General features: G+C 40.5%; 2 protein-coding genes across 12 annotated transcripts in view; one reads left to right on the top strand and one right to left on the bottom strand.

Moving 5' to 3' along the window:
• TMEM266 (transmembrane protein 266) overlaps positions 1 to 22459 on the bottom strand; it is a 67279-nt gene extending 44820 nt beyond the window's left edge. For 3 of the 6 annotated variants that reach the window (XM_039337591.1, XM_039337600.1, XM_039337603.1), the window contains exon 1: positions 20912 to 22459. The gene's annotated coding sequence lies outside the window, so the exon portion shown is untranslated. Of the gene's footprint in view, positions 1 to 103; positions 167 to 11407; positions 11693 to 20911 lie in introns of those variants that run through there. The other 3 variants (XM_039337594.1, XM_039337601.1, XM_039337596.1) reach the window with 2 other exon arrangements.
• NRG4 (neuregulin 4) lies at positions 20 to 25737 on the top strand. Of its 6 annotated transcripts, none has more exons than XM_039337611.1 (9): positions 20 to 156; positions 4499 to 4573; positions 12531 to 12607; positions 16093 to 16158; positions 19458 to 19551; positions 22466 to 22615; positions 23055 to 23260; positions 24040 to 24131; positions 25251 to 25737. In XM_039337611.1, exons 4-8 carry the CDS (start codon positions 16149 to 16151, stop codon positions 24051 to 24053), a joined length of 474 nt encoding a protein of 157 aa, XP_039193545.1. In that variant the 5' UTR covers positions 20 to 156; positions 4499 to 4573; positions 12531 to 12607; positions 16093 to 16148; the 3' UTR covers positions 24054 to 24131; positions 25251 to 25737. The 6 variants fall into 6 exon arrangements, with proteins under 6 accessions (XP_039193545.1, XP_039193540.1, XP_039193543.1 ...); XM_039337606.1 differs by having other exon boundaries at positions 23921 to 24131; XM_039337609.1 differs by lacking the exon at positions 12531 to 12607 and having other exon boundaries at positions 21 to 156; positions 23921 to 24131.
• Positions 25738 to 26432: the final 695 nt, after the last annotated feature.

Raw genomic sequence — 26432 nt, 5'->3', positions numbered from 1 at the left:
CCGCCTCCTTTTCCCGGGCATGAGCCTCGCTCTCCCGCCTCGCCTCCTCTTCCTCCTCCTCCTCCTCTTCTCTCTTCCTCCTCCCGTCGCCTTGGAAACCGACCCGGCTGAGGAGCGCGGCTTGGGTGCGCGCGCGCGCGCCCGGCCCTTGGGCAGGTGGGCACGAGATCGCCGCCTCTCGCTCGCTCGCTCGCTCGCTCGTCACGTGACGCGCTCGCGCTCGGTCGCCAGCCAATCGAGGCGGACAGATGAGTCTGTCGGGGGTGGGGGTGGCGGGGGTGGGTGGGTTTGTAGTAATAGTATGAGAGGGGAGGGGTGGGAAGGGGAGGGGTGGGAGGAGTCCGGAAAAGGGTTGGGCGGTTGATGAGGGGAGGGGCTTCTTGGTTGGGGGAGGGGAGAAAGGACTGAGGGGGTTGTGAGGGAGGGGATATATTATAATTCTATGTAATTATAATAATGTCAGTAATATTTATCAATAAAATAGTTAATGTGTTTATTAAAATAGTCATATTTCATACTGATTAATATTACATTGTATCATGTTAATAAAAACTCCTTGTTCTTTTACTTTGTAATATAAACAAAACATGATGTATTTATACACAATATATAAAAAACAGTAATCTCTAATCTTACAGTTATTACACTAATAATAATATATAAAATGCCTATAATATCTAATCTATATAAACTGCCTAATATTTACTAGGGTTATCTACTGTTTCATATATAGTATAGATAATGTGAATAATCTATAAAACATAGGTGGAATTTTGTGTATTATATATTTTATTTATCAAATTTTTAAAGCTGCCCATGCCCCTTTGAGAGGGAGACCTCTGCACAAAAACCAATGGTTTTTTTTTGGCTGATAATAAATAAATAAAAAAAATAATAATAATAGCAGGAGAAAGGAATTTCTTCACATTCACATTAGGAGGAAGGAATATTAGGTTTGCAACCTTTAGTTATAAAAACAATAAAGGCAAAAGAAAGAAAGAAAGAAAGAAAGAAAGAAAGAAAGAAAGAAAGAAGGAAGGAAGGAAGGAAGGAAGGAAGGAAGGAAGGAAGGAAGGAAAGAAAGAAAGAAAGAAAGAAAGAAAGAAAAAGAAAGAAAGAAAGAAAGAAAGAAAGAAGGAAGGAAGGAGAGAGAGAGAGAGAGAGAGAGAGAGAGAGAGAGAAAGATAATAAAACCCCTGTATGGGTTCCACAGAATCATAAAAAATTGGACAAGATTGAATGGATAGCATCATAATCGTCAATGAAACCAATAAAATGCAAAACAAAAGCCCCATAGCAGTCATGCTAATCTGAATGATATCTGAATTAAATTACAATAACAATGGGATTAAAATGTGATAACAAAAAGAGCTTGGGAAAATGAAAAAAAATAGAAATTGGATTAATTGTAATAGTTAGATTTCGTTATTAGGATAACTAATTGCCTCTCAAGATAAAAGGCCTAAAAGCGTGTCTTCAAAGGCTTGGTACTCTTCATAGTCATGACACAATATTTCAGATTATATTCTGAGATAAAAGTATAAATAGTTCTACAGTCCACCTGGTGTTGTGTCTTTAGTTTTATTACGGAATTTTAGGATGGACGGTAGCCACGCAACAAACCCTGTTTTCGTGGCCATGAGGTTTCAGGTCTTTTTGTTGTGAAATTTTATGTTTTCCATAAATGCAAATGCCTATCTCCAACAGTCGTTTGCCCCAATTAATTCTTTACCTGAGGCATAAAAATTAATAAAATGTTATAAAAAGAATAGTGTGTTAGTCATATTTTAGACATGCGGATGGTGCAATGTTTAAGCAAACATGGAAAATCCTGGTCAAATACACTTTATGGTGAAAAGAACAAAGGGGCTGTGTAGTAAAAAGTGGTTTTTTTAAAATTTAAAAATTAATATTTTTAACTGGAATTTGCTATGCAAATGAGAATTATTAAAATTGCTACATTCATTTCAGTATTCAGGGTCTATGAGTATTGGAGCTATAGTATCAAAATAATAACAAATTGACTTATTTGTTGCAAATTTTTTTACATATAGCAAAATTGTTTTATTTATTTATAAATAATTAAACTTGTATTGGAATATTGGAAACAATGTTGCATAGTAGGCCATAAAATAATGGGCAATACAATATAGTCTTAGCCTTTTAGAAAGCAAACATAGAGGCATGTCTCTCTGGGAAAGAATTTGTGAAATGAGAAACCACAACTGAGATTGTCATTTCTTGTGATCTGTAACAGCATCATAAGAAACTTTAATTGCAAGGCAGGTTGATGCGAAATGAAGTCTTTTATACTGAGCGTAAGAATTGAATTTATAATCCTGGTATAATTTATAAGAATATCTATGGGGAAACTTCTAAGCCAAGATATGCATTTATTTATGTCTTTATTAATTTCTAATATGATGCTTTCATTTTGGCCAACCTGTCAACTGCAATGCTCTCTCACAGTCAAGTTTAAAATTTCTAAAAAAAAAACCAACTGAATAAAATAAGAATGGGTGAAAATGCTGTTTTGAATTTAAAGCTGCAGTGCTAATTCAGCAGGCTTACTTTGGAACAAACAAGATTCAAAAAGATTCAAAAGTTTATTTGAAGGACAAACAATATCTTAACAGCATTGTCTCTTGAATGGTAATGGGTTCTCCTAAGTTTAAATGATCATGATACATACACATGTATACAAATTATGCTATCAAAGATTTCCTGGTTAGTGTACGGCAGCTATGATTTTATACACAATATCTGTGGACAGATTTACAGATTCCAGATTGAAACTAGGCACTCAGAAATAATGGAACAGCTGTTCTCAACTGCATTCATACATCCCTACTTCAGTGCATCTGGTTTTCTGGGCCATATTTAGTTTGTAATCTGCGCATTGACAAAATGTCCATTTATCAGTTATAAAAGGATCTGCACATATATTACGCCAATACATTTAGGACATCCAAGGTTCCTGGGAAGATGTTGATGTGTATGAAGGCCAACGCCAGCTGAAGAACTGGCAGCTGCAATTTCACACTGTTGTGTATATTATAATAATAATAATTCTGCTGCTTGTATTGATTATTACATGTGCTATTGCTAACACAATGAATATTTCATATTTGTCATATCCAAAATATGTTCTTTCCACTCAGTATTATTTTGATTATGCTGAGGCACAACTAACTGCAGTTTAATGCTTCATGGCAGACAAAACTCCATCTGCATATATTTCTGTCTCATTTAAATTGCCAACAGTGATCAAATCTACATATTGAATTATGACTGTACAGGCTTATTTGAAAATATGCCTTGCATTCCAGTAGCACAGACTGTTAACAACGTACAATACGTTATGCATACTAGTTTGAAGTCAAATCCTTCCCAGGTTCAGTGGAACTAAATCCTTCATTTAAAAAAAGGAGATATAAATTTGGAACCCAAAAGACTATTCCTGAAGTCATATTCACACTTATTGAAGCTGTTTACATATTGGCTTAGATGTTGAAAAAGCAGATTAATCCATTTTAAAATAAATAATAAAAATCACCCCCTCTTCAAAAAAGTGATTATTTTAAGAGAGGCATTATTTTTAAAGCAGGGATGAGTCACCTATATTTTCACCTGCTTACAGGTCTCTTTTTAAAGCAAAACCTTAAGATAGGCAGGTAAACTAAGAAAGTGACAGTAGGAATATAATATCTTGAAATTCAGAGGAAGTGTATTCCTTTTTTTCATTAGCTGGGCAACAATTAGCAGCAAAAGGCAGTTGCTACGTTATTCTTGGCTGTTCCTTGACCTAGGTGGAAAATAAGAGGAGGGAGTAGCTACTGTTTTTGGTCTGCTTTTAAGTTCTGGACAATTAACAGTGACCATTCAAGATGAACTTTAAAAAAGTTGCTTAAGTACATTATAAAAAAAATAAATTTCTCACAGATCCCTTGTGCCCTGGACACTGAAGTATAAAATAATACAGGCAGTCCTCAACTTAATTCATTTAGTGACCAATCGAAGTTACAACCGCACTGAAAAAAGTGACTTATGACCGTTTTTACAATTACGACCTTTGCAGCATGGTCATGTGATCAAAACTCAGATGCTTGGCAACTGGTTCATACTTATGACCTTGCTGTGCCCCAAGGTCACGTGATCTCCTTTTGCGACCTTCCAACAAGCAAAGTCAGTGGGGAAGCCAGATTCACAACAACCGTGTAACTAACTTATCCACCGCAGTGATTCACTTAACAAGTGTGACGAGACAGGTTGTAAAAATGGGGCAAAACTCACTTAACAAAAGTCTTGCTTAACAACAGAAATTATGGGCTCAACTGTGGTTGTAAGTCGAGGACTATCTGTATTTAAGAAGCAATCGAACCAATTTGTGCCAAAACTTGCCAAAAGATGGGAAATCTAAGATTGGGTTGAATTCCAATTTATATATGGCCGTGTTTCACCTTTTTAAAGTCCTAATAAATGTCCTTCCTTCCTTTAGGCAGGAAGGTCACTGGCATCAACTCTGCACTGAGAATAACTTCTGTCATCACAACAAAAAGATGACTAATTGCAGGTAAGTTGTCGTCCACCATCTGTCTTTCATCTATTAAACATTTGTTTGGCCCATTGTGGGCCAATTGCTGAGTCAGGAAACCCCAAGGGGCTCCTACTGCAAAGTCAGTGAAGTTACCACAGACCCCCAAACTGGGACTGACAACCCGGATTCAAAGTTACGACCTCTGCTGCCCCCCTGGCACCCAGCCCACATTTACAGCTGTTTGTAGTGCCCCCTAGTCACGAGAACACGATTCACAGTGTTTTTGCCGTAAACCAGCATTTATGTCCAGTTTCCGGCAAAAAAACGCCTCATGGCAAACATTAGGTTTGCTGAACGACCGTGATGCTTGCTTAAAGACCACTGCTCTCTCTTTATGAATGCTGGAAAAAAAAATGCCATAAAATTGGGTCTAGTCACAGGCTGATGTTTTACAACTGTCCTGATTTATGACCAAAATTGTGGACTCAATTACAACCTTTGCAGCATTCCCCTGATCATGTGATCAAAATTCAGATGCTCCGCAAGGGGCTCATATTTACGACGGTTTGCAGTGTCCCGGGGTCAACGTGATCAGTTTTTGTGACCTTCCGACAAGCAGTGTCCATGGGGAAACCAGATTCACTTAACAACCGTGTCGCTAACTTAACAACTGCGATAATTTGCTTAACCACCCGGGTCAAGAAAGGCTGTGAAATGGGCCAAAACTCACTTAAGAAATATTTCACTTAGTTTTATTGGGCCGTAAGTTGAGGACGACTTGTACTGTGGGAATTTCTTAACGTACGACAGACGGTCAGCTTCATTGCAAGCTCCACCAGCTTGGAAGCAAAATTATTGGCTTCTCTTCTCCTGTTTCCAGATCATTACTATTGTGCCGAGTCAGGAATATTGCGCATTTGCTGCACAAGCATCCTTTCAGTGGCACGTTATTATTCTGTGCTCCAACAGATTATGTGCTAAAGCACCATTAAAAAAAAAAAAAAGCACAACAGCTCTGCTTTTCTGGAGGAAATGGGAGATATTTGCTTTGACTCCACTTCAGTGCATAAAGGGTTCTAAATGAAGGACATCGTAGGGATATCTTTTAAGTTTAATAAATGTACTCTACTTCTGGGAAAGGCTGCAACTTGTCCAGGCAGACTTTGTCTGATTCATTTAAGAGGAATGTGGAATTTAGGAGTGCATAATTTGTTAAGTTATTTGATCCCACTTGATAAAAAGCGTCCACGAAAGAGACTTAAAACAAGAGGGATCAACCACATCGCCAACTGGCAAAAGAAAGCTCAGGATCGTATTGGTTGGAAACAGGCAGAAGAGGCCTTCATCCTGCAGTGGATAGACCATGGCTAAAATGATGATGATGATACAGTACTGATGATGATTTGTTAATTAGGGTTAGCTACCAGATATTGCAGTGGGAAGCTGCTAAATCCTTGAAGCACCCCACAAACCATCAGTATGAAGTTCCCATCCAGTTATCTGTTACAAAAGTGAAGGCACAGATGTGTAGACGTGTGGTCTCATATTTAGCTATTTCACCTTCATTTAATGGAGGCCATAAATGGCCTCTTGTGCAAGGCTGGAACTGACTGCAGATATGCAGCTCTGTCATTTTCAGATTCTAATCCCAGAGATGCTAGAATTAAAATCTGCTATCCTTCCATGGGATGTACATCATAAACAGAATATTATTCATTAATTGGGAGAGTATGGCGCACTCTCTTGTTTGAAATTCAACAGTAGTGCAATATCTTAAAGATGAGAAAAAATATTAATACAGCACAAAGGCACTGAAGGACTACAATTCATTTTTGATCGATCGGTTCTAGTATTTAAATAATAGGATTTAAGTCTTTAAAGTGTTTAAAAGTTCTTTCTTGCTTTACTCTAAATTAAATGTTCAGGGAAAAAATGTTTCTAGAATGCAAACTTGGTAGCTTGAAAAATGCCTGGTTGCTAATCAATCACATTTTTTTGCTTATTAACTGAAATAATTTTACGCACTTTAGTATATTGCTTTCTCAAGACACACAGAAAATTCTCCCACACAGACCATTAATTCCGGCGTTGATCTAAAGCCTACTTGTAAATCGATTATTGTACAATACATTTGCATTTGCTTAGATCATCTTATTTTCCAAACTGCATTTAGCATGTTTCAGATTATTTGCTGAGTCTCGCCCTTCCAGCCTTAGTCTTTTAAACCGTAGTAGCTCTCTTTGTAAATTAGAATTATGGTGGCTGTCAAGCATCACAGTAAGTTACTACTTTCATTCCTCATACTAGAAACCAGGTTTCAGCGTTTCTCAAGATCTTTTAAAAAAAATACATCCAGTTTTCAAGTCCATGGAAGAAAGTGGTGGGATTGATAATTGGGGCCATCTGCAGCCAGCAGAAGGCCAGCATTGACCTTTGGTGGTCACCAGCTGTAATGTCCTCCCGCCAGTTTCTCCGTCTCCTCCCTTAGGCATGATTTTAGCAATGGAGAGAGCATTTGAGATGATCAGGGTCAACAAATAGAACTCTATTTACGCTGTTATTATTGTTCAGGTAGAGTTCTGTCATGTTGTTTATTGTGCTATTAGGAACAACAACCCAGTTCTGTCATTAAAGGCAGGGTTTGATTCTCAGCAAGTTTACTTAGATGTTAGCTACACATAGTTCAATAAAACCACACAGTAAGTACAGTTAAGGTTATAATAATGGATATTACACATGCATTTCAGGCTTCAAGAGGCAGAAACATAGCTAAGTAGTAAACCATCTGGTTTTTTACTTTTCTCTGTTATCTTCAAGTTTCTTACAATTGTCATTTCTGCTTTCTGGTTTGAGAAGCAATAACAATCCGTTGAGAGAAAGAAATGGCTGATGTGTTGGTAGAAACTATAAGAGGTAGGGCACCTTTCTCGCTCTAGTAAAACCTGCCTGTAACCAGTTAATATCATCTTGTTGTCACAATACACCTTCCTGGAAACCTCAAGAGGCCTCAAGGATGGTTTCCCCCCCCCCATGGTAACCAGAGTAGCATCTCAAGAAAACAAAGCTACACTGAAAACACAAACCTGCACAAATTAAACCTGTAATTCACAGCACTTTTAATGCCTGCCATTATAGGCAGTTGATGCCCGATGAGAGAGGATGCTAGATCAGTGGTTCTCAACCTTTTTAATGCCGCGACCCCCAACCAGTCGTAAGTCGAGGACTACTCAACCGGTCGTAAGTCGAGGACTACTCAACTGGTGCAGCACCGTTTGCAGAATGGGACTTTTGGCGGGCTCAGCAGGGCAGAGACAGCCTGGACAATTCCTATTGGCTTTTGAAAGCCAATAGAATTAGACTCTATTCAAGAGAGTCTATTCTATTGGCTTTCAAAAGCCAATAGAATAAAAGGGAGTAGCACAGCTAAGGAAAAGGGGGAAAAAATGGCGGACTGCGTTGTTTGGCGACCCCCGTGAAATGGTCGTTTGACCCCAAATGGGGTCCCGACCCACAGGTTGAGAACCACTGTGCTAGATAGATCGTACCGATCCAGAAATAATTGTTGCATCGACAGCATGAATTAGCGAAATAAGCGAAATTATTCTCCTATGACTGTGTTTCTCAACCTTTGGCAAATTGAAGATTGATAGAAGATGGGTAGACTTCAACTCCCAGAACTTCCTATGCTAGCTGGGGGATTCTGGGACTTGAAGTCCACCTATCTTCAACTTGCCAAGGTTGAGAAACCTTGTCCTATGATAAAGGCATCAAAGCATCCAAATCAGTACCAGTTCTTATCCATGCCAGGGTTGACCAAATTACATCCACCCATATCTGAGTAAAGAATAAACTATCCAGGACAGCTGAAGGAAACAAGCCACAGTCTTCAAGGAGAAACGTAGGAATGGTGTCCCTCACTTGGGTTTGGCATTAAGCAAGCCACACTTATTGGGCAGGGGAGATCTTGTTGCAAATATTTCGTATTTTTAACCTATTATTTTTACCAATCTCTTGCTTGAGTCAAGTCTTGGGGACCATATCTCTGTAGGCTTTTCTGTGGGCAACAGCAGGAAAATTGTTTACCCTCTCATCCAAGATTTTTTTTCTAAAAAAATCTAGCCTAGACCCCAGCAAATTCAGGAAAAAAAATAATGGCACCATGAATTTTTGTAACTTCTGTACCGATTCATTTCTTTTCACAACTGGTTTTACCTTGATTTGCCTCCCCTGCATATTCAAAAGATTGGAAATGCTTATATTAATGCTGGGATACCAGTCAGAATTCATTTGTGATACGTGAGCTCTGCTGTAGGGGACGAGGAGAGTCTTCATCATTCCTTCTTCCTTTCCCAGAGCTCTGCCTGTATCAATTTTGTCCCTGCCGTATTTATTAATCGGCTGAACTGAACTACCGATGCCTTGAAGGTGAGGATTTGTCTCTTCCAAGGTTGAAGCCACAAAAACAAAGGAGGACTTTGTAAGATGAGAACTCCTCCTAAAGCAAAAGCAGTGTTTACCTCTCTAGCCTCCTCCCCACCTCAATTCTTGCATTGCTACGTCTCGGTCGTTTTAACCCCAAATGGGGAAACCAGGATAATAAATTGTAATTATTGATCTAGTATTTGCTTGGCCAGCGCCACCAAGCAATCCGCAACGAAACAGCTTCCCCCAAATAGGCAGAAACTAAATGCCACCTTCTATTTTTCTCTCTCTTCAGCTAAATATATTACTTTACAGGTAGTCCTGGACTTAAAACTGGATTTTTCCATTGCTAAGCAAGAATGGTTTTTGAGTGACACAGGTCCAATCTGGCAACTTTTGCCAAGGATGAGAGAGAGAGAAAGAGAGAGAGAGAGAGAGAGAGAGAGAGAGAGAGAGAGAGAGAGAGAGAGAAATTTTTTAGGATTTAATTCTAAGTGCCCACTTTTTTGCTTCTAATAAAAGTGTTGTTCTGATGCAGATTTTAGTTGCTTTTTTTTTTTACTATTTAAACAGCAACAGTGAAATTAAATTATGACGAGCCAAACCATTTAATCAGTTAGTTCGGTAAACTATGATGTGGACCATGTATTGGTAGCTAACAACAATGAAAACGGTGTCCTAAGATGTAGGAAATGTGGAGAATGTTTTGCCTAATGAGAGATGAGGTCCACCTTTCCTCCTGACTATATCTTGGATACTTAATGATCAATACCACTATTGACACAAGGAGGCCCGTCTCTGCCCTGAAATTTTCAGAGTCGGAAAGGATGGAACCAGCAGGACAGGCTAGAATAAGAGTGTACCATGAAGTATCTTTTTTTTTATTAAAAAAAAAAATTCCGAATACTCCACTGACTATGTCAGCAGATGTGTCACCGTATTTTTATGACAAGGTTTCAAGTAAAATGGTATCGTTTTGCAAACAGAGTGAATCACCCTGTCAGTTCCAGATAGAAAGATTATTTCCTACACCAGGTCACAAACTATTTCAGCAAGAGAATCAGTTGCTGGGAGAGATTCAGGAACCATACATTTTTTTCATGTCAGCACAGCATTCCTATCTATAATGCAACCACTGAGATTTGCCTTGTTTGAGCAGTTACCATAGCTGCACTTCCAAAATGCAAGATATATATTATTTTCCCCATGGCTACATCTAGAGTTCTGGAAGATGCTTCAACAATCCGATTAAGAATAGTAAGTTTATGGAAAATAACTCTTGGGATAGGTTCCATGCCCTTGGGTTTATCAAAAATACTCTCTCTATTATGGGGTAACTTGACAATATTTTATGCAGAATTTGCTGAATAAGCCAAAGTGCCCGGTTCACGTATAACAATAAGCTATGAAGAATGGTTTATATTATCTTGTACTTTTTGCCAACTAAGCATCAGGGAACCATCTCTGATTTAATGAACTATGAGTCCACTGGGAAAAAAAAACCATTTCTGATATACGTGATTATAGGATTCAGAATTTGAAAGTGGTAATTTTAAAAACTGAGAACTGTGATTTGGCATTTCCCGATTCTCTCCTTCCACATTCAAAACTTTCAGTAAGTCTAAACTTATCTGGGTTAAATATTTAAAGTGTCTATCTCATTATTTCTAGACCAGACATGTCAAACACAAGGCCCAGGGGTCAGATGCGGCCCGCGAAGTGGTTTCATGCGGCCCGCGAAGCCATCCCGGAAACAGTGAGGGAACGGCCCCCGCTGCCTTGGCCCTGGCTCAGGCCGGCCGGGAGCCAATGTACAATTTTGTGGTGGCCATCTATGCTGAAACGCATTCAGTCTTAGCTCCACAAGGCTGTCCAGAAACAGCGAGGAACCAGCCCCTGCCGCGTCGCCCCCGCCCCTGGGTGCATGCTGGGGAGGGGTCACCCTTTGTGAGGAATGAAGAAATGGACCATGCCTTGGCGCTTGCCCCGGTCCCCCCCCTTCTGCCAGAGACCCTCAGATCTGTCCCACTCCTGCCCAGGCCCCCACAGGCCCCCTTGATGCGAACAATGTACAGCCGTCCATGCCCACCCAGTAGGCCACACTCACTCTGTCCACGCCCACCCAGTAGGCTGCACCCACTCTGGCCACACCCACCCAGCCCCACCGAGGGCAACCGCAATGCTGATGCGGCCCTCAATGAAATTGAGTTTGACACCCCTGTTCTAGACATTAATGTGAAACAATCGTGGTATGATACTTTGGGAGTATTCTTGGCAACTGGCTCATATCTATGACAATCGCAGTGTCCCGGGGTCACGTGACCTTCCGATACACAAAGTCAATGGGAAAGCCAGATTAATTTAACAACCGTGTTACTAACTTAACAACTGCAATGATTCATTTAACAACCGGGGCAAGAAAGGTCGTAAAATGGGGGCAAAACTCACCTCACGAATCTTCTGACCAAATCTGAGACGATTTCCCAAGAGCAACAAATGCCTTGCCAGTCTTCCGCACCGCTGTCCCGACCTTCCCTTTGCCCTACAGACTTGGTCTTCCTGCTGTCCCTCTGGCGGGATTCCCAGACTTTCCCTGCCTCTCAAGAACGTTAGGATGTTTCTTCTGAATCCTGGAAAGCCCACCTCAAGGAGAGTCGGTCCGGTGGCAGCGTGCACATGAAGCCGTGCCCTTTCCCTCCCAATGAGTTCAAGACCCTTTGTCTTTTACCCTTCCGTGCGTAAGTCAGGCTGGTGAAACTGGGGGGGGGGTTTGTATCTCCTTCCCCCTCAAAACACACACAACGAAAAAAACTGTCTGGCCTGGCTGTGCCCCATGTGCAAAACAGGTGATAAAAATATCCTTGTCACATCAATAACACTTCGGCTGTCCTAAGGGCAGTGACCTTACACTGCAACCGCTTATGGGAAGGAGTTGCAAATAGTGGCTCCTATACAATTGCAGGCAGGGGCTTCTCTGACACTGCCGAGTAGCCTGGAACCCTCGTAGAGTCGAAAGGGAATTAAGTGCCCTTCCGATGTGGTAACTAGAGATTGGGTCCGCCGTTTGTTTGTGTTGCTATTTGGGAGCTGCTCTGAAGTTCACTCCAATGTCAGTGACAGGGCATTTTCATTTTACGATCAAAGTCTCCTGGGAGATTGACAGGTCTTCCGTTCCCAGAGAACAAAGGGGCGGTTCTCCAGCCCATACTTGGCCTCTGTGTATACTTTTGAGCGTGTGTCAACCTCACCCAGGTTGCACGATGCCGTCCTATAAATCTCCAGCTTTAAAGCATCAGGTGCATAATGCCAAACCTCGTGGATGAGCACACGGCTTTTTACCTTTGGGTGCATGGTTTTAATTTGGGGCAAGCCTTTGGGATATTAACACCCAGGTAAGCTCCTCTCCTCTCCATTTGTTTTGTTTTGTTCTAACCGAGGCCGCTTGCTGTTTTGAAAACTGCGCTGTCTTACCTATCTATAAGGTCGATGAGGCATAAGAAGAAGCCACAAAGCAAAACAGGGGCCAGACTTACATAATACAAGGAACTGTATTTCCATCTATGTATTGCAGAATCAGCAGACGTAGCAAAACCGTAAAGACATCAAACCACCTTGCAAGGAGCACCAGCATTTGGTTATAGTCATAGAGTAAGTATAGACATTTCTCGCCTATTGATAAATCCATACTTGATCATCCTTCACTGATAAGCAAAGAGGTTGTTTCAAGGATTTTATTCTCACAACGATGGCACACACTTATGTTCTTTGATGCAAATGTAAAATATTTCAAGTCAAAAATTAAATACCAACAATTCAGGGTCCACAAAGAAACAAGTAATCTAATGATTAATTAAGTAGCGAGAGGCAGTTCTGGTGTAAATTTCTTGCAGCAAAATTATACAAAGAGAAAGGTCATATGCTGTTATTCTGTTTACCTTATCCCATTTTTCAAAACATTACTGCAGAAATAAAGAAAATATTTTTTTTAAAAGAACAACAACAGACAAATACATATTTGAGGAAAACAGCATGTAAGTTAATATGTTGTTTAGTGGAGTAGAAAACTGCTACTTTGCCAAGATCTCCCTCAGGCTAAAATATTATATATCTGAAAATAAGTTCTCTTGCAATCACTTCATTTTATTTTGGACTATATTTGCATAGAATTGCTTTTTAAATGTGCATTACAGTTTTGTGATTAGGTTTTTAAATAATTTGAATCTGCAATTTATCAACTCTTAGAATTTTCTTGTCAATATCCGGTTTCAAATTTTATTTGCCCTATATAAACTGAAAGAAGTAATAGTTGGAAATGATAATACATTCTGTTCTGGGAGTGAGCTTGCTGATCTTTTTCTCATCCTTCCAGCTTCTGTAAAACAGATAGTTCTCCAGACTGATTCAGAGTTATAACTAATTGAATGAGATTACATTTATTTATTTGCTCATTTACTTGCTGAATATCTATCTCACTGCAGTCTTGTGATTCTCAGTGGGCCCCATGAACTATACAAAATTAAAAATACCTACAATATGATTAAAATAAAACGAAACCAAACCTTATGGATGCCTACATAGAAGTAAATTCCCTTATGAGCTTTTACTTTCAATAGCGAACAGCCTGTTTCCTTCAGACTGCCTCTCTCATCCCGTTTCTCTACCTTAGCAAACTTTAAGCTGTGTGGACCTCAGTTCCCAGAACCAAACCAGCATGCAGATTGGGAGTTCCCCTGGGGATTGGGAATTCTGGCAACAGAGCTTAAACTTGCCAAGGTTAAATAAGCCTGCCCTAAGGGGTGTTTCCTGGAGATTTTGTGTTTTGTACCACAGCACTTGTGAAATATTCCCATACGTTATAAATTTCTTAAGTGGATGTCAGAAAGTGTGGTTTCTTGATGTCCACATTCTCTCTCACAAACAACTGGTATGAGCAAACTATGTTTAGCATTTGCTAAAGTAACTGCAAAGATCTTTCCGGGCTAGGGGAAGCCACACCACGAGTTTCCCAAAGGACACAACTGAATTGAGATTGATTTAGCCAGCCTCTTGACCTGCAGGAGGAAGGCTACAAATAGCCAAGAGGTGGTGTACCCTACCTGCAAGTTGTGTATTGCGAAAGGTCACAGGGCATTTCTTTAAAGAGTTCTTTAAGGGTTAGTATGATTTTGCTTTTTGTATAATTAGTAAACTTAATTAGATTATGTTTAGTATACTTGTATAATCCTGTACTTAGCTCTGGAAAATCAGGGGGGGAGGGGGGTGGGGAAGGATGAGTGGGAATTTTAGTAGTTCAGACAAGTAGAAATAGTTTTTGTTGTATATATATTGAGGTTTCAATTTGGAGAGAGGAATTGCTTGGGCATTTCCCCCGGACTGCATCCGGAGTGAGAGGATAGAAGAAGGTGAGAAGTAAGCAGGAAGGTGGAGGAGAGGGGGTGAGGGAGGAAGAGAAAGAAGAGGGAAAGAGGTTAGAGGGTGGAAATGGGGGGAAATGGGTGAGCAATACCGAAAATGGTGTGTATTAATTTGTCTTATTTTTTTTATCTGAAGTATTTCTAAGATTGTATTGTATTGCAAAATTGAAAATAAAATATATATATATATATAAAAAGAGTTCTTGAGGAGGTGTGAACCAATGTTATTTATTTATTTATTAAACTTATATGCTGCTCATTATACCAGTGGTCTCTCTCTCTCTCTCTGAGCAAGATGTTCAGGGCCCCAATTAAAGTAAAAGTAGTCCTTGCACGTTTGTATATGATTTTAAAAAAAAAAAAGAATGCAAACCTCTGGAGGAAAAAACACACACGTAAAACATTGCCTCCATGGTCATTTCCATCCCCTGTTTCAGTTACTGTTCTGCTACCATAAAATTGGAGAGGCTAGAGCAGCGGTTCTCAACCTGTGGTCGCGACCCCATTTGGGGTCGATTGACCATTTCACGGGGGTCGCCAAGCAAGGCTGTCCACCATTTTTTTCCCCTTTTCCGGCGGGTGCCTTACCTCCCTTGGGCTGGGCCAGCTGGTGGCCCAGCCATTGGTCAGCCTGCTCCGTCTCTGCCGCTTGCCAGCTACGCCTCGGCCGGCGCAGGGGGTGGCACCACGCATGCGTGGTGCTCCCGGGCAGGGAAAGTCCTCAATTTACGACCGGTTGGGTAGTCCTCGACTTACGATCAGTTTAGTCCTCGACTTACGACCTGTTTAGTCCTCGACTTACGACCGGTTGGGGGTCACGTCATTAAAAAGGTTGAGAACCACTGGGCTAGAGGGCCCTGCAGCTTAAGTCCTATTGCAGCCTAAGAATCCTCTCTCTGAAATTTTAAATTTTAAAATATAGTAATGATTGCTCTCTTAAATTTTATAGTTATTTTCTTCTGTTTAGCATGAGAAAATGCTAATACCAAATGGGAAATACTAATGTAACCTCCTCCATACCAATTCAGAAATTGATATTAAGATAATTAAGTGGGTCATTTAATAGGATCAACTTTACTCAGTTATTAGAAAGCAACAAAATGGGGTTTAATTGCAAGCAGAAGTATTTAATTAAGGGTCACGTAGTTCTTTAAAGTCTTAATACAGTGAAGCTTTGCCTGCCAATCTTAAATAAGATCAGGGATGCAATTCTGATTTTAAAATTAAAGTATTATCTCAAAAAATACGAAGTGACAACACTGGACACCACACACTGACATGACATCATCAGGATATGCTGCGGCTGTACCCAAAAATTCTGCTCCCAGAAAAGGATTATTATAAAACAGCTAAAATGTAAGGTTAGTTCTGAATCAACTCAGTGAATTTAATTCATCAGATCATCTGAAGAATCTCTGCATTGTTCATTTATTTCTTGCAAGATTTCCAGGAATCCAACAATTCTGTTGGAACAAAGTAACCTAAAAAAAGCCAGACTATTTTTTTTTTCAAATTAGTACCATTAAGCCAACAAAGTTTTGGCAAGTGCAAGGAAGATTTGCCATTATATTTAAAATTAATTGAGTTCATGTAGAGCATTAAAGTCATTCATTATCTGTAGTAAGTAAGGTAATGTATTCAGTTTGATGTTTAACCCAAGTAGCAGTTAATCAGATAGCAGACATTTGGATTAAAACAAGGTGTTTTTTTTTCCTGCAGGGCAATTTTTGAAGAATAGCCTGTGTCCAAGAATTACAAATTGTGGTCAGAATAATATGCGAACAGGTAATTCCATGAATATTTTTGTTTATTTTAGCATTAAGTTATACCTATTTGGAATAATGTATCTCTTACATATCTAGATGTACAATATAAGCATTTGATTGTTTTGATGGCTGGTCTGAATGTGATACTAACACCTTGAATTCTTTAGAGAATTCAAAGTACTTTATATACTGAACTCAAATACGTTCTAAATTATGATTTGTGGATATGGACAAGTGTGTTGTTTATATTGGCCTTCTCATTACATCTGGGGTATAATTCATTTCTGCCTTTTAAAATCAGTGCAATGTACCATTGTAGCCAAACTGACAAATTATAATTTGAGATATCCTTCAGAACCCAGAATCAAACTGTCAATTGCAGTCTAGTTTTGATAATCGCTTGATTGTTGTTGATACCTTAAAATCCTTACATTAAGCAAATTTCCTCCCACGGTTCACGATGGATGTGTTTTTCAAGCCTCTTGTGAGGAATGGAGATGTCAAGCTTTTGCCTGGAGAATTCTCAGCTAGCGTTTCAGATTGCCTTGTTAGTCTGGTTTTGAGCGTCTCATCTCCTTGTCTGTCCTGTCTCTCAGCCTGCACGTAGATCAATAACAAAAATCCAGCAGGCAGGTATGACTGACTCATAAGACCTAAACCTTTAACTCCATCATATTCATTTCCCCCCAAATTTTAAAACATAGGAGTGGAACTTTCAAAAAGTCAAATCTAGGCTTTAAAGTCATAAACAGTTGCCGCCTTATTGCAAATTTCCTTCTGGGCAGGGTACTGAAAAAAATAAATTATTTTGCCCCAAAGTATTTGGAATTGTTTAGAAACCGTTTGCTTCAATGCTTTTGGTGCAAGCAGATGTTTTAGATAAGACTGGATGCTTAGATCACGACTGGATGTCAAAATGATGAATTTTTCTTTATGAGATGAGAAATGAAGAGGAGTTCTCCTTAGTTTCTTTGGACTGTGGCATTCTTCTGGCTGAGTTGTCTAAACTGAACTCCAGGGAGGTGAGGTGATCTATTGCTATTATCCCATGGCTTGCTCAATAGATAATTCAAGAAGGTAGGAATGAGACAGCATCGCTCTGTCCTTTGGCAAGTATGATCTGGGATTCTGCAGAATCCTATTTTATTCCTCAGATGTTGGGATATTTGCTAAGACACTCCAGCTTTCTGTTTATGGGAGATGTTAATTCTAGGCATTATCTCTAACAAATTATTGGCTTCTAAACCATTAACTTTGTTATTTTAACTATTTTGACCTGGACACACAGGTTGCAGTCTTAACCTCAGATCTGTCGTGTCCAAAACACAAACGTCTGGCACAATCAAGGCTCTTCTCCTTTCTTCTCTAAAAATCTGAAGCAAATGTCTTCGCCAAGCAAAGTCTTCAGCGTAAAAATAGAAATTCTGGTTGGTTGAGTTTAGTTTGTTAGCAAAGAGCAGTACTGGATAAACCAGCTGGTCAGGTTATGAGTCTATAAACCAAATGTATTGATGTAGAGAATTAATGGACTGTTCCCCACCCTGCTGGCACGGCTCCCTCCCGATCTATGATGTAACAGCCAGGATGGAAGATCTCAGGGGTAGCTGCCATGAAAAACACTCCCACCACCCCCATTTTTACTAGAGAGAGCGTGGTAGAGAGTACTGAAAATATCAGGCTCCGAATTAGCTTTGCTTTTTGGAATTTGGGCAAGAGGAAATGGGCCAAGAGTCCCCACAATTTGCAGGGTGGTGAATGTTCCCTGCTTCCAAATAAAGATATTTATGGCTCCATTTTATGGCCCCATTTTCAGGGATGGTAGAAATAGCAATGACTCTCACACCTCCTGTGCAACATAGCACCACTTTCAGCCCCAGGTGATGCTTCGTTTTCATGGAGACAGCTTTAATGTTCAAAAATAACAAAATAATATTTGAGATATGTTCAATGACTTTGGGTAAAACATTTATTCAGAGCAATAGATACGGTTATTTTATTTTTTTTCTGTTCGTGTCTGATTCTTGGACAAGACGGTGCAGTTTTCTTGGTGAGATTTTTCAGACATGCCATTGCCTCCTTCCTAGGGCTGAGAGAAAGTGACCGGCCCAAGGTCACCCAGCCAGTTCTCCTTATATCTCTGTTGCATATAGTACACCATATTCCCAGGCAGACATTTTCTTTTATTTAGTGATATTTATTGTAAACAAATTGGTTGAGAGAAATTTGAGTTCTGAAGAAGCTGTCACCTAAAAACCTTTTCATTCCCACCCCTTTTTCTTCCTGGCTATGTGGGACCTTCATTCAGATGACAAATTGTTATTTATAGAATGTAAATCTATCCAACTTTTCCTGAGGAGCTCAAGGTGGCATACAGGGCATTTCCACATCTTATTTTTCCTCATCGCATCCATATCCTGGGAGTAGTTGGGTTGAAAAAAATAGAGAGAATGTGTGAAATTCTGTGGCTGAGACTGGACTTGATCAACTCCACATGGGCTGTCAGTCTACTGATAGGAATATCAATAGTCAGGGCAATATACATGTATTTCTCAGCTGAGCAGGGGGTTGGACTAGAAGACCTCCAAGGTCCCTTCCAACTAGATTCTCTTCTCTTCTTTTCTCTTCTCTTCTCTTCTCTTCTACTCTACTCTACTCTACTCTACTCTACTCTATTCTATCCTACAATCTGTTCTATTCTACAATCTGTTCTATTCTGTTCTGTTCTGTTCTGTCCTGTCCTGTCCTGTCCTATTCTATTAAGACTATATTTGGAATCAGAACTTCTGTCGTTAAGTGATGCAGTTGTTAATCATATTGTGAGCCATCCAGAGTTGCTGTAACTCTGTGAGATGGGTGACATATAAATCTAAGAAATAAACAAGCCACTAAAAATGCCTGCTTTATGACCTTTTTTGCTGTTATGTGAATCCAAGCCCCCCAATTGACTTGGATTATCAAAAAAAAACCCCCCTATAAATGGCGGTCATTTGATGCTGGGACACCGCAACTCTTGTAAATACATGCTGGTTTTAATTTTAATCATGTGACCACAGGGATGCTGAGCCGTCATAAGTGTGAGAACCGGCTGCCAGTCATTTTTTTCCCAGTGCTGTGGTATAACTTCATTAAACAAATGGTTGTAAGTTGCTCAAGGACGACCTGCGTATGAAACCTTCAGGCTTTCCTAGGAAAACTCTTTGCATTAATTGCAAATCCTTTCCTTGTGTTTTTTTCTTCTATTTTACTGAGTGCTATTTATGCAAAAAAAAGGAAGCCGTGCTCAAGTCTAGAGGTTTTGTTTTTTTCCACCCATTTTAGATCATGAAGAACTCTGTGGCAGCAGTTACGGATCTTTCTGTCTGAATGGTGGCATCTGTTATACCATACCTACTGCTTCCAATCCTTTTTGCAGGTAGGCTAAGCAACGGACAATTCCGCTTTGCAGTTTAAGACAAATCGCTTTCCCAAAACCGTACAGTTCGCCCCTTGGCTGGTGCATTAGCTGAAAGGGAGGATTTTCAAATGGCAGAAATATCCCCCCCCCCTTTTAGAGCTGTCCTTGCTAATTCGACCCGGTGTTGTGTTTTTATTGAACTTGAAAAATGTGATACCCAGCCACAAAAGTGCTTGTTTAAGGGAAGTCTTTTGGAGCCTCTGCATCAGCTAATTTCCCAGGCACGAAGCCTCCGGGAAATCCCTGGAGAGAATGAGAGAGAACAGTAGGAAATTCCAAGCAATATTGGCCTAATTGTAGACTGACAGATTGCAGCCGGAAAAGGGATACCGTATCAGAGCCGTTGCCTAAATCAGATCATTTCAGAGACTCGTGACGCAAGAAAACCTTATGTAACCAAGTGGATGTGTGTGCCCAGAATTACACCATTCCTTTGAATAAATAAGCAAGCACAGGATGTGGGAATCGATAATTCCCGTTTACCTTTCAGCACTAAACAGTTATTGCACTTTATGGTCAAAGTGAGCATTTCAGTGGAAGAGGAAATATTTCCTAAGTGAAAAGAGAGGCTTTTTAAAATCAGCGCAGTAGCAAATCCCACAGAGATAGTAAAAGGCAAGTACCTCAGCCCTCAATATGGGTTGTTTGTGCACAGGTCGTCCTCAGGTTACGACTACAATCGCGCCCAAAATTTATCTGGCTAAGTGAAACATTTGTTAAGTGAGTTTTGCCCCATTATACGACTTTTCATGCCCCAGTTGTTAAGTAAATCATGGCATTTATTAAGTCAGCCACACGATTGTGAAGCGAATCTGGATTTGACCTTGCTAGTCAGAAGGTCGCAAAAGTTTATCACATGAACCCAGGAACACTGCGACCGTTGTAAATATGAACCAGTTGCCAAGCATCTGAATTTTGATCACGTGACCACAGGGAGGCTGCAACCGTTGAGTGTGAAAAAGTCACTTTTTTCAGTGCTGTTGTAACTTTGAACGGTCACTAAATGAACTGTTGTAAGTTGAGTACTATCTGTACTTTGTTATTCCAATAACCTTTTACTTCCAAATAGCTCAGGTGCTAATTTGTTGTTAGATATACTGTAAAAAGGTCTCTATAAATAGGGAACTTTGTTCCATCTTCCTTCTTCCCCTCTCCTCCTGCTTACAAGCAACCCGTTTGATTTACAAAGCATCATCCGGGGCCAAAGCGTACCTCCAGTTTTATTCATTACCTACAACATTTAAAAATGTAGATTTTCTTTCCTAAAAGACTGATTAGCCTACAAAACATAAACATATATATATATATGCATACATACCACAGATCTGTAGAACAAGCGATTCTCACACAATGATCTGGCTAACATCTGCTGGGCCAGAGTGACAATAGGACGTTCTCATGTCCCTGAAGTCTCCCCTGCAACCAATGGAAAGTGGAATCATGAAGCAGACTTAATTTCAGGGGCCAATTTAACATTCAGTTCTGGGAATTTCGTGCATATTAATCCATTACGGATAGATCCAAGATTACATTGTAGTGCACATTGTAATTACTAAGGTGACCAACCATCCTCCTTTAGGAAGGACAGTCCTCCTTTTGTAAGTTCTGTCCTCTCTCGAAAAGTGTCCTCTTACATGTCCTCCTTTTCGATATTTGAAGATTAATCTGTAAATCTCCCTATTCGACTGATGCCGATCCGATCCGTTGCGTGTGATGTGACGTATTTGTATTTGACGTGACAAGGCTCAGTACAGTGTGGCAAGACATGATTATGAGACGCATGCGCTCCGCACAGAATTTTTTGGAGAGTGCGCCGCACGCAAGTGGCTTTGTTTACTTCTTACCGAAACACAACATGGCGCACACACACGCATGCATTAGACTCACTTTTTTTTCTTCAATTTATTTGTGTCCCCCTTCTCATTGTAAAAAAGTTGGTCACCTTATAATTACAAATGCGGTTAGGGAATCTTTCAAAGATCTTAACTTCTTCTCAGTTCACGTCCTAATTTTTGTAAGCCTCCTTCAAACGGCCTTCATTCTGGTTGGGGTGCAATTTTAGTTGCTGTATTGTTCAAACCGAGCCAATGCAAACTTTTTTTGAAGTCTGATTCTCAAACAGTGTCATTTTGCCTCAATCTCTCATATCCCATGATTTGCTGATTCAAGTATCCCCCCCCCCCCCCGTCGTCAGCACTGGGTTATTTTATTATTCAGATTTTTCAATCCTTCTTAGTAGCCGGAATCTTTTGTTAGATTTGCACTTCAATGTTTCCTTACGCAGTGGAGATTTGTGTTTTCAGAGACCAAACCTGCACATTTGGGGGCGTGCCATTTCCCAGATTCCAAGGCTACTGGGTCTACTCAAAACAACCCCCATGCAGAAAATGAAAAGACAGTTGTAACATTTTCAGCCTGGCAGATTTAGGACTGTCTGTAACTTACTGATCCTCAATTCTGGCAACTGGAAGACATATGGACTTCAGGTTCCAGAATGCCCCAAACAGCATTCTGGAGTATTGAAGTCCACACACGTTTGGCTGGGGCATTCTGGGACTTGAAGTCTGTTTGTCTTCAAGTTGCCAAGGGCGAGAAACACTTCTCTAGTTACTCAGGGATGGTAAAACCGGAGGAAGGAGTAGCAGGCATGCTACCTTCGAATTCTTGCAGAACAGAGTGCGACTCAAATAAATGACAAACGGGGAACTACCTGCCCTGCATAAAGTACACTTTCCACAATTCCTCATTTGTGGTTCTGACGCTCATGGTATTGGAGGTGACTGAGGAAGCTAAGAGGGAGAGAGCAGAGACCAATCTGGGGAAAAAAGGTGGCTTCGTTTCAGTTCACAAACTCACTCATCTTTGTTCCCAGGTGTGTTGACAACTACACAGGAGCTCGTTGTGAAGCAGTTTTGCTCCCGAGCATCAAGAGTCATTCAAGGGGAGAACTGTTTGTCGCTGTGTTGGCTTCGGTCGTCGTTCTGAGCGTCCTGGTAGCTGGAGCAATTTTTTTCCTTTGCAGGTAAAGCAGCTGAAATTAGATATTGACCTAAAGAGATTCAGGCTGTTTTAACGGCCGGAATAAAGCTTCCCATTCTGGAATCAAATACTTAATGTACTTGGCATTGTTCTTTAATATTGACCAGACCATGTCATTTTCCTTGTCTGTTTCTAAAAAGTAGCTCAGACCATTTCATTCTCAGATAAACTCTACTACTGTGAGATAATAGTGTGTTTGTGGGCAGTTGATTCACAATCCGTCCGTGCTGCTTTAGTTCCTCGGCTTAAAAAAAAAAAAAAAACCCTCAGAAAAACCGTAAAGCTGAGTCATGGGATGCTGGCACTCATTTGCCAACAAGGCAAGCTGCATCGTCCCGAGAGGACCCCCGTTTATAAGAGCGTTTAGTTGAGAAAGACTCGCACAAAGAACGCCAAGAACTAAATCTTTGACTCTGTTTCAGGCCATTTATAGCTTTAAGCCACTTCCATCGAGGAGCGCGAGAGAGGAAGCTAAAACCCACCGGCATCCTCGGATTATCCGCCTTCTGTCTCTCTGCTGTCTCACTCCCTTTATCCCTTCTTGCCAGGAAAGGCCAGATTCCGCGGGCCACTGCCCTGGAGCGCGGCGAACACCTGATTGAGGGAAACAGCAGCGATGCTTGCAACAGTGAGTACTTTGCAGGTGCAAGGAGGTGGGGGGAATAAGGGGTAGGGAAGCTGCCTGCAGCCTGTAATCAGGGGCGTCCAGCCCTGGCCACTTTTAAGACTTGTGGACTTCAACTCCCAGAATTCCCCCGCCAGCTATGCCAGTTTCAAGTACAAACCTAATGCAAGCTATGCTGGCTGGGGAATTCTGGGCGTCGATGTACAGTCTTAAAAGTGGCCAGGGCTGGAGGCCCCTGCTCTAAACGCACACTTTTGTAGTCACCAGCAGTTGAATCATCATCACCCGATTTATTTACGGAAGTTTATGTGCCATTCATCTGGCTGTCCGAAGCGACTGAGAGAATGGATCGTTTCCCCACTCCCATTTTTGAAATAGGAAATGGAGTCAAGACTGAAAGGGAGCCTAAACCCCTCGAACTTAATCAAGGTCACTGTAGAAGAGCAGGCTGAGCCTGAGGGAGGGAGGGAGGGAGGGGCCAAGCGCGTCATCAGTCTCGAATCCCTTCGTGCCCACAAGAGATCTCAATCCAGCCCATCTTGAATTCCTTTGACTCTTATCTGCCGCCAATTTGCTTTGACTGTTAGTAGTTCAGATTCTTGTCGAGAGCTTAAGCTTGCGATAAACCTTTATTTATTTGAACTGATTTCCTGTGCTTGACAGTCATGCACCTGAAGCCCCCATCCCAAGTCCTGGACCGCTGCAGACCCCAACTCCCAATTCAATACACACACCCCATAAAAGAGCACCCTGTGGATCTGATGGAAAGGGTGTCTTTTCAGAAATAACCAAATAAAGAAATCCAAAGAAGAAATTATGGAGCAGCTGCAAGAGAAGCAGAAGTGGAAAAGCTGAAACCCCATTGAAGAATATGGTAAGAGGACGGGCAGCTGTTGCGCTAATTAAAAATTTGCAAGGCCAGTTATATTTAGGATCCCATTTCAAAGGAGGAGGGGCTCCCCAGAGAACTCTTGACATGTTACGTGCACCTCTTTTCTGAATTTTTCATACTTTCCCAACTTTTTCATTTTTTATTATGAGAGGGCATTTTTGTACAAAAGCAACAAGGTCACAAGATTCTAATACATCACTATCCTGATAAAGGGGAAAAAATGGGAATGTCTGCTCAGGCGGTGTCCAGTAATTTTCACCTGCTACAAAAGCTCACAGTGAGAACGAAGGTGCTGTGGATGATTCTAGACACCTATTGAGGCACGGTTGAATAACGCAACCTGCTTTGCCAAAAATTATGAATGCATCGTATTGGCCTATATTTTTTGCACAAAGGATTTTTTTAAAGGAGAATGGGCAGGGACAAGAATTGTTATCTGTGAACAAATTATCAGGGAAATGGGAACTGATAGTTTTTTTCCTTCCAGGTGCCTATCATTTTTACATACTGTCTAAAAAATGTTTCGGTCTCCAGAGCCTCAAAGTGATGCTGTGTTCTAGGGAGAGTGCAGCCTATGCAATTTCTCTTGATGTTGACTCTATACTTCTGTTAATGATGCAAGCACCATCCTTCCTTTTCTGTAGCTGTCTCACATGGTTGGTTCACGGTCCATTGTGATCCACCGCAAAATGCTGCCCAATATTGTTTCAGGGAACAAACAAAAATGTTACCTGATCAAGAATAAGTGTTAAAGAATTCCAGACGGATCCCGAAATAAATACTGCTAAGTAAATGCCAGAAAGTTTTTTTTATTCCTCCCTGAACAAAGCGACACATAATAATTAAATGAGATCTTCAAAACGGATTCAGAGGATAAGCAGATGAATGAAAATGAGTTAAAATTGCTCGTTGTATTCTGGAGAATGTTCAGTTCCTCATTTCTGATGTGCTTAATTAATTCCTGCGGGTACACATCGGTGTGCTAGTTTAATACTTTTGCAAGCTGTCTTGACAGAAATGATGGGAAAGATAATGTGTAATTTGACATTTTTTTTTTTAAAAAAAAAATCTAATAAAGCCACTGTCTTCTGTGATTTTCAGGCATCGGTATCGGCGTTCCCAGATACTCTGAAAGAAGAACGTGATTTACAGGACCAAATATATATGCAGAAATATGCACAGCTTATGTTCTTACTGTTCCCAGACACAGGAGGTCAGAGATATCTGGAGATGCTAAGAGCAGAATCAGAATCAACTCCATCCTCAGTAATTAAAATAGACAAAATGCTTTTAAAGTATTTCCGAACATTAGTAGGAAGTATTGGAAAGCTGTCGGATCCCTTCCATCCGTTTTTACTGAAGATAAAATCAACTTTACGCTTTGGTATCCTGCAATGGACTTTGCATGTCAGGAGCAAGCTTAGTGAACAAAATGAGAGCCATTCTCTGTAAAGGTTTCCACAACTTACAACGGTGATATCTAGTGAGCCTTTTTAGGGTCACGATATAGTCACTGTATTCCTTTTTTTTTTTCTTTTTGTTTGAAACATTTCCATTTGTAAATAAAGTTTATCCTTTTCTCTCCAAAGACTGGTGTCTGGGGTGTCTCAAAATAATCGGTGTTTAAAATCCATTCACGTGTTATCAGTTGGTTGTAAAAGATAACTGATTAAGAAATAATATCTGACCAAGCCAGAGTAGAGTAATAGTTAAGGACGAGGATTAGGGAGACTCAGGTTCTGGCCCACCTTGGTCCTGGGGGGTAACTTTCTCTGAGTCCAGTCTACTCACAAGATGGTTGTTTCAGAAATGAGTTGAAAGAAAGCTGAGGGAGAAAAAAATCTAAAAAATTAACACAAAAGTATATGTAGTTTTGTAAAGTTCCACAACTCTTCTGTTCTTCTTACTCATGAAGCTATCAATTACTCCATAGGCTTCTTTATTTTTTTTGCACACCCTCTCATTTGAGAAGATGGCAACCACAGACCTGCAGAATGATTCAAACCGGTCAGTCCTAGAAGAGATCAACCCCGACTGCTCTTTAGAAGGCCAGATCCTGAAGTTGAAACTCAAATACTTTGGCCACCTAATGAGAAGGAAGGACTCACTGGAGAAGGGCCTAATGCTGGGAAAGATCGAGGGCAAGAGAAGAAGGGGATGACAGAGAAGAAGGTGGCTGGATGGAGTCACTGAAGCAGTAGGTGTGAACTTAAATGGACTCCAGAAGATGGTAGAAGACAGAAAGACCTGGAGCAGTGGTTCTCAACCTTTTTAATGCCGCAG

This window comes from Crotalus tigris, unplaced genomic scaffold, assembly GCF_016545835.1.
Source record: "Crotalus tigris isolate CLP2741 ecotype Arizona unplaced genomic scaffold, ASM1654583v1 scf7180000017683.1919423, whole genome shotgun sequence".
Classification (NCBI taxonomy): domain Eukaryota; kingdom Metazoa; phylum Chordata; class Lepidosauria; order Squamata; family Viperidae; genus Crotalus; species Crotalus tigris.
The sequence above is the reverse complement of the archived record's forward strand: the minus strand, read 5'-3'. Positions and strand labels throughout refer to the sequence as shown.

Excerpts from the sequence above, each read along its gene's own strand:
- NRG4 (XM_039337606.1), top strand. Across the intron at positions 19,552-22,465 it reads GCTTCCAATCCTTTTTGCAG|GTGTGTTGACAACTACACAG; the intron begins GTAGGCTAAGCA and ends CTTTGTTCCCAG. Across the intron at positions 22,616-23,054 it reads GCAATTTTTTTCCTTTGCAG|GCCATTTATAGCTTTAAGCC; the intron begins GTAAAGCAGCTG and ends ACTCTGTTTCAG.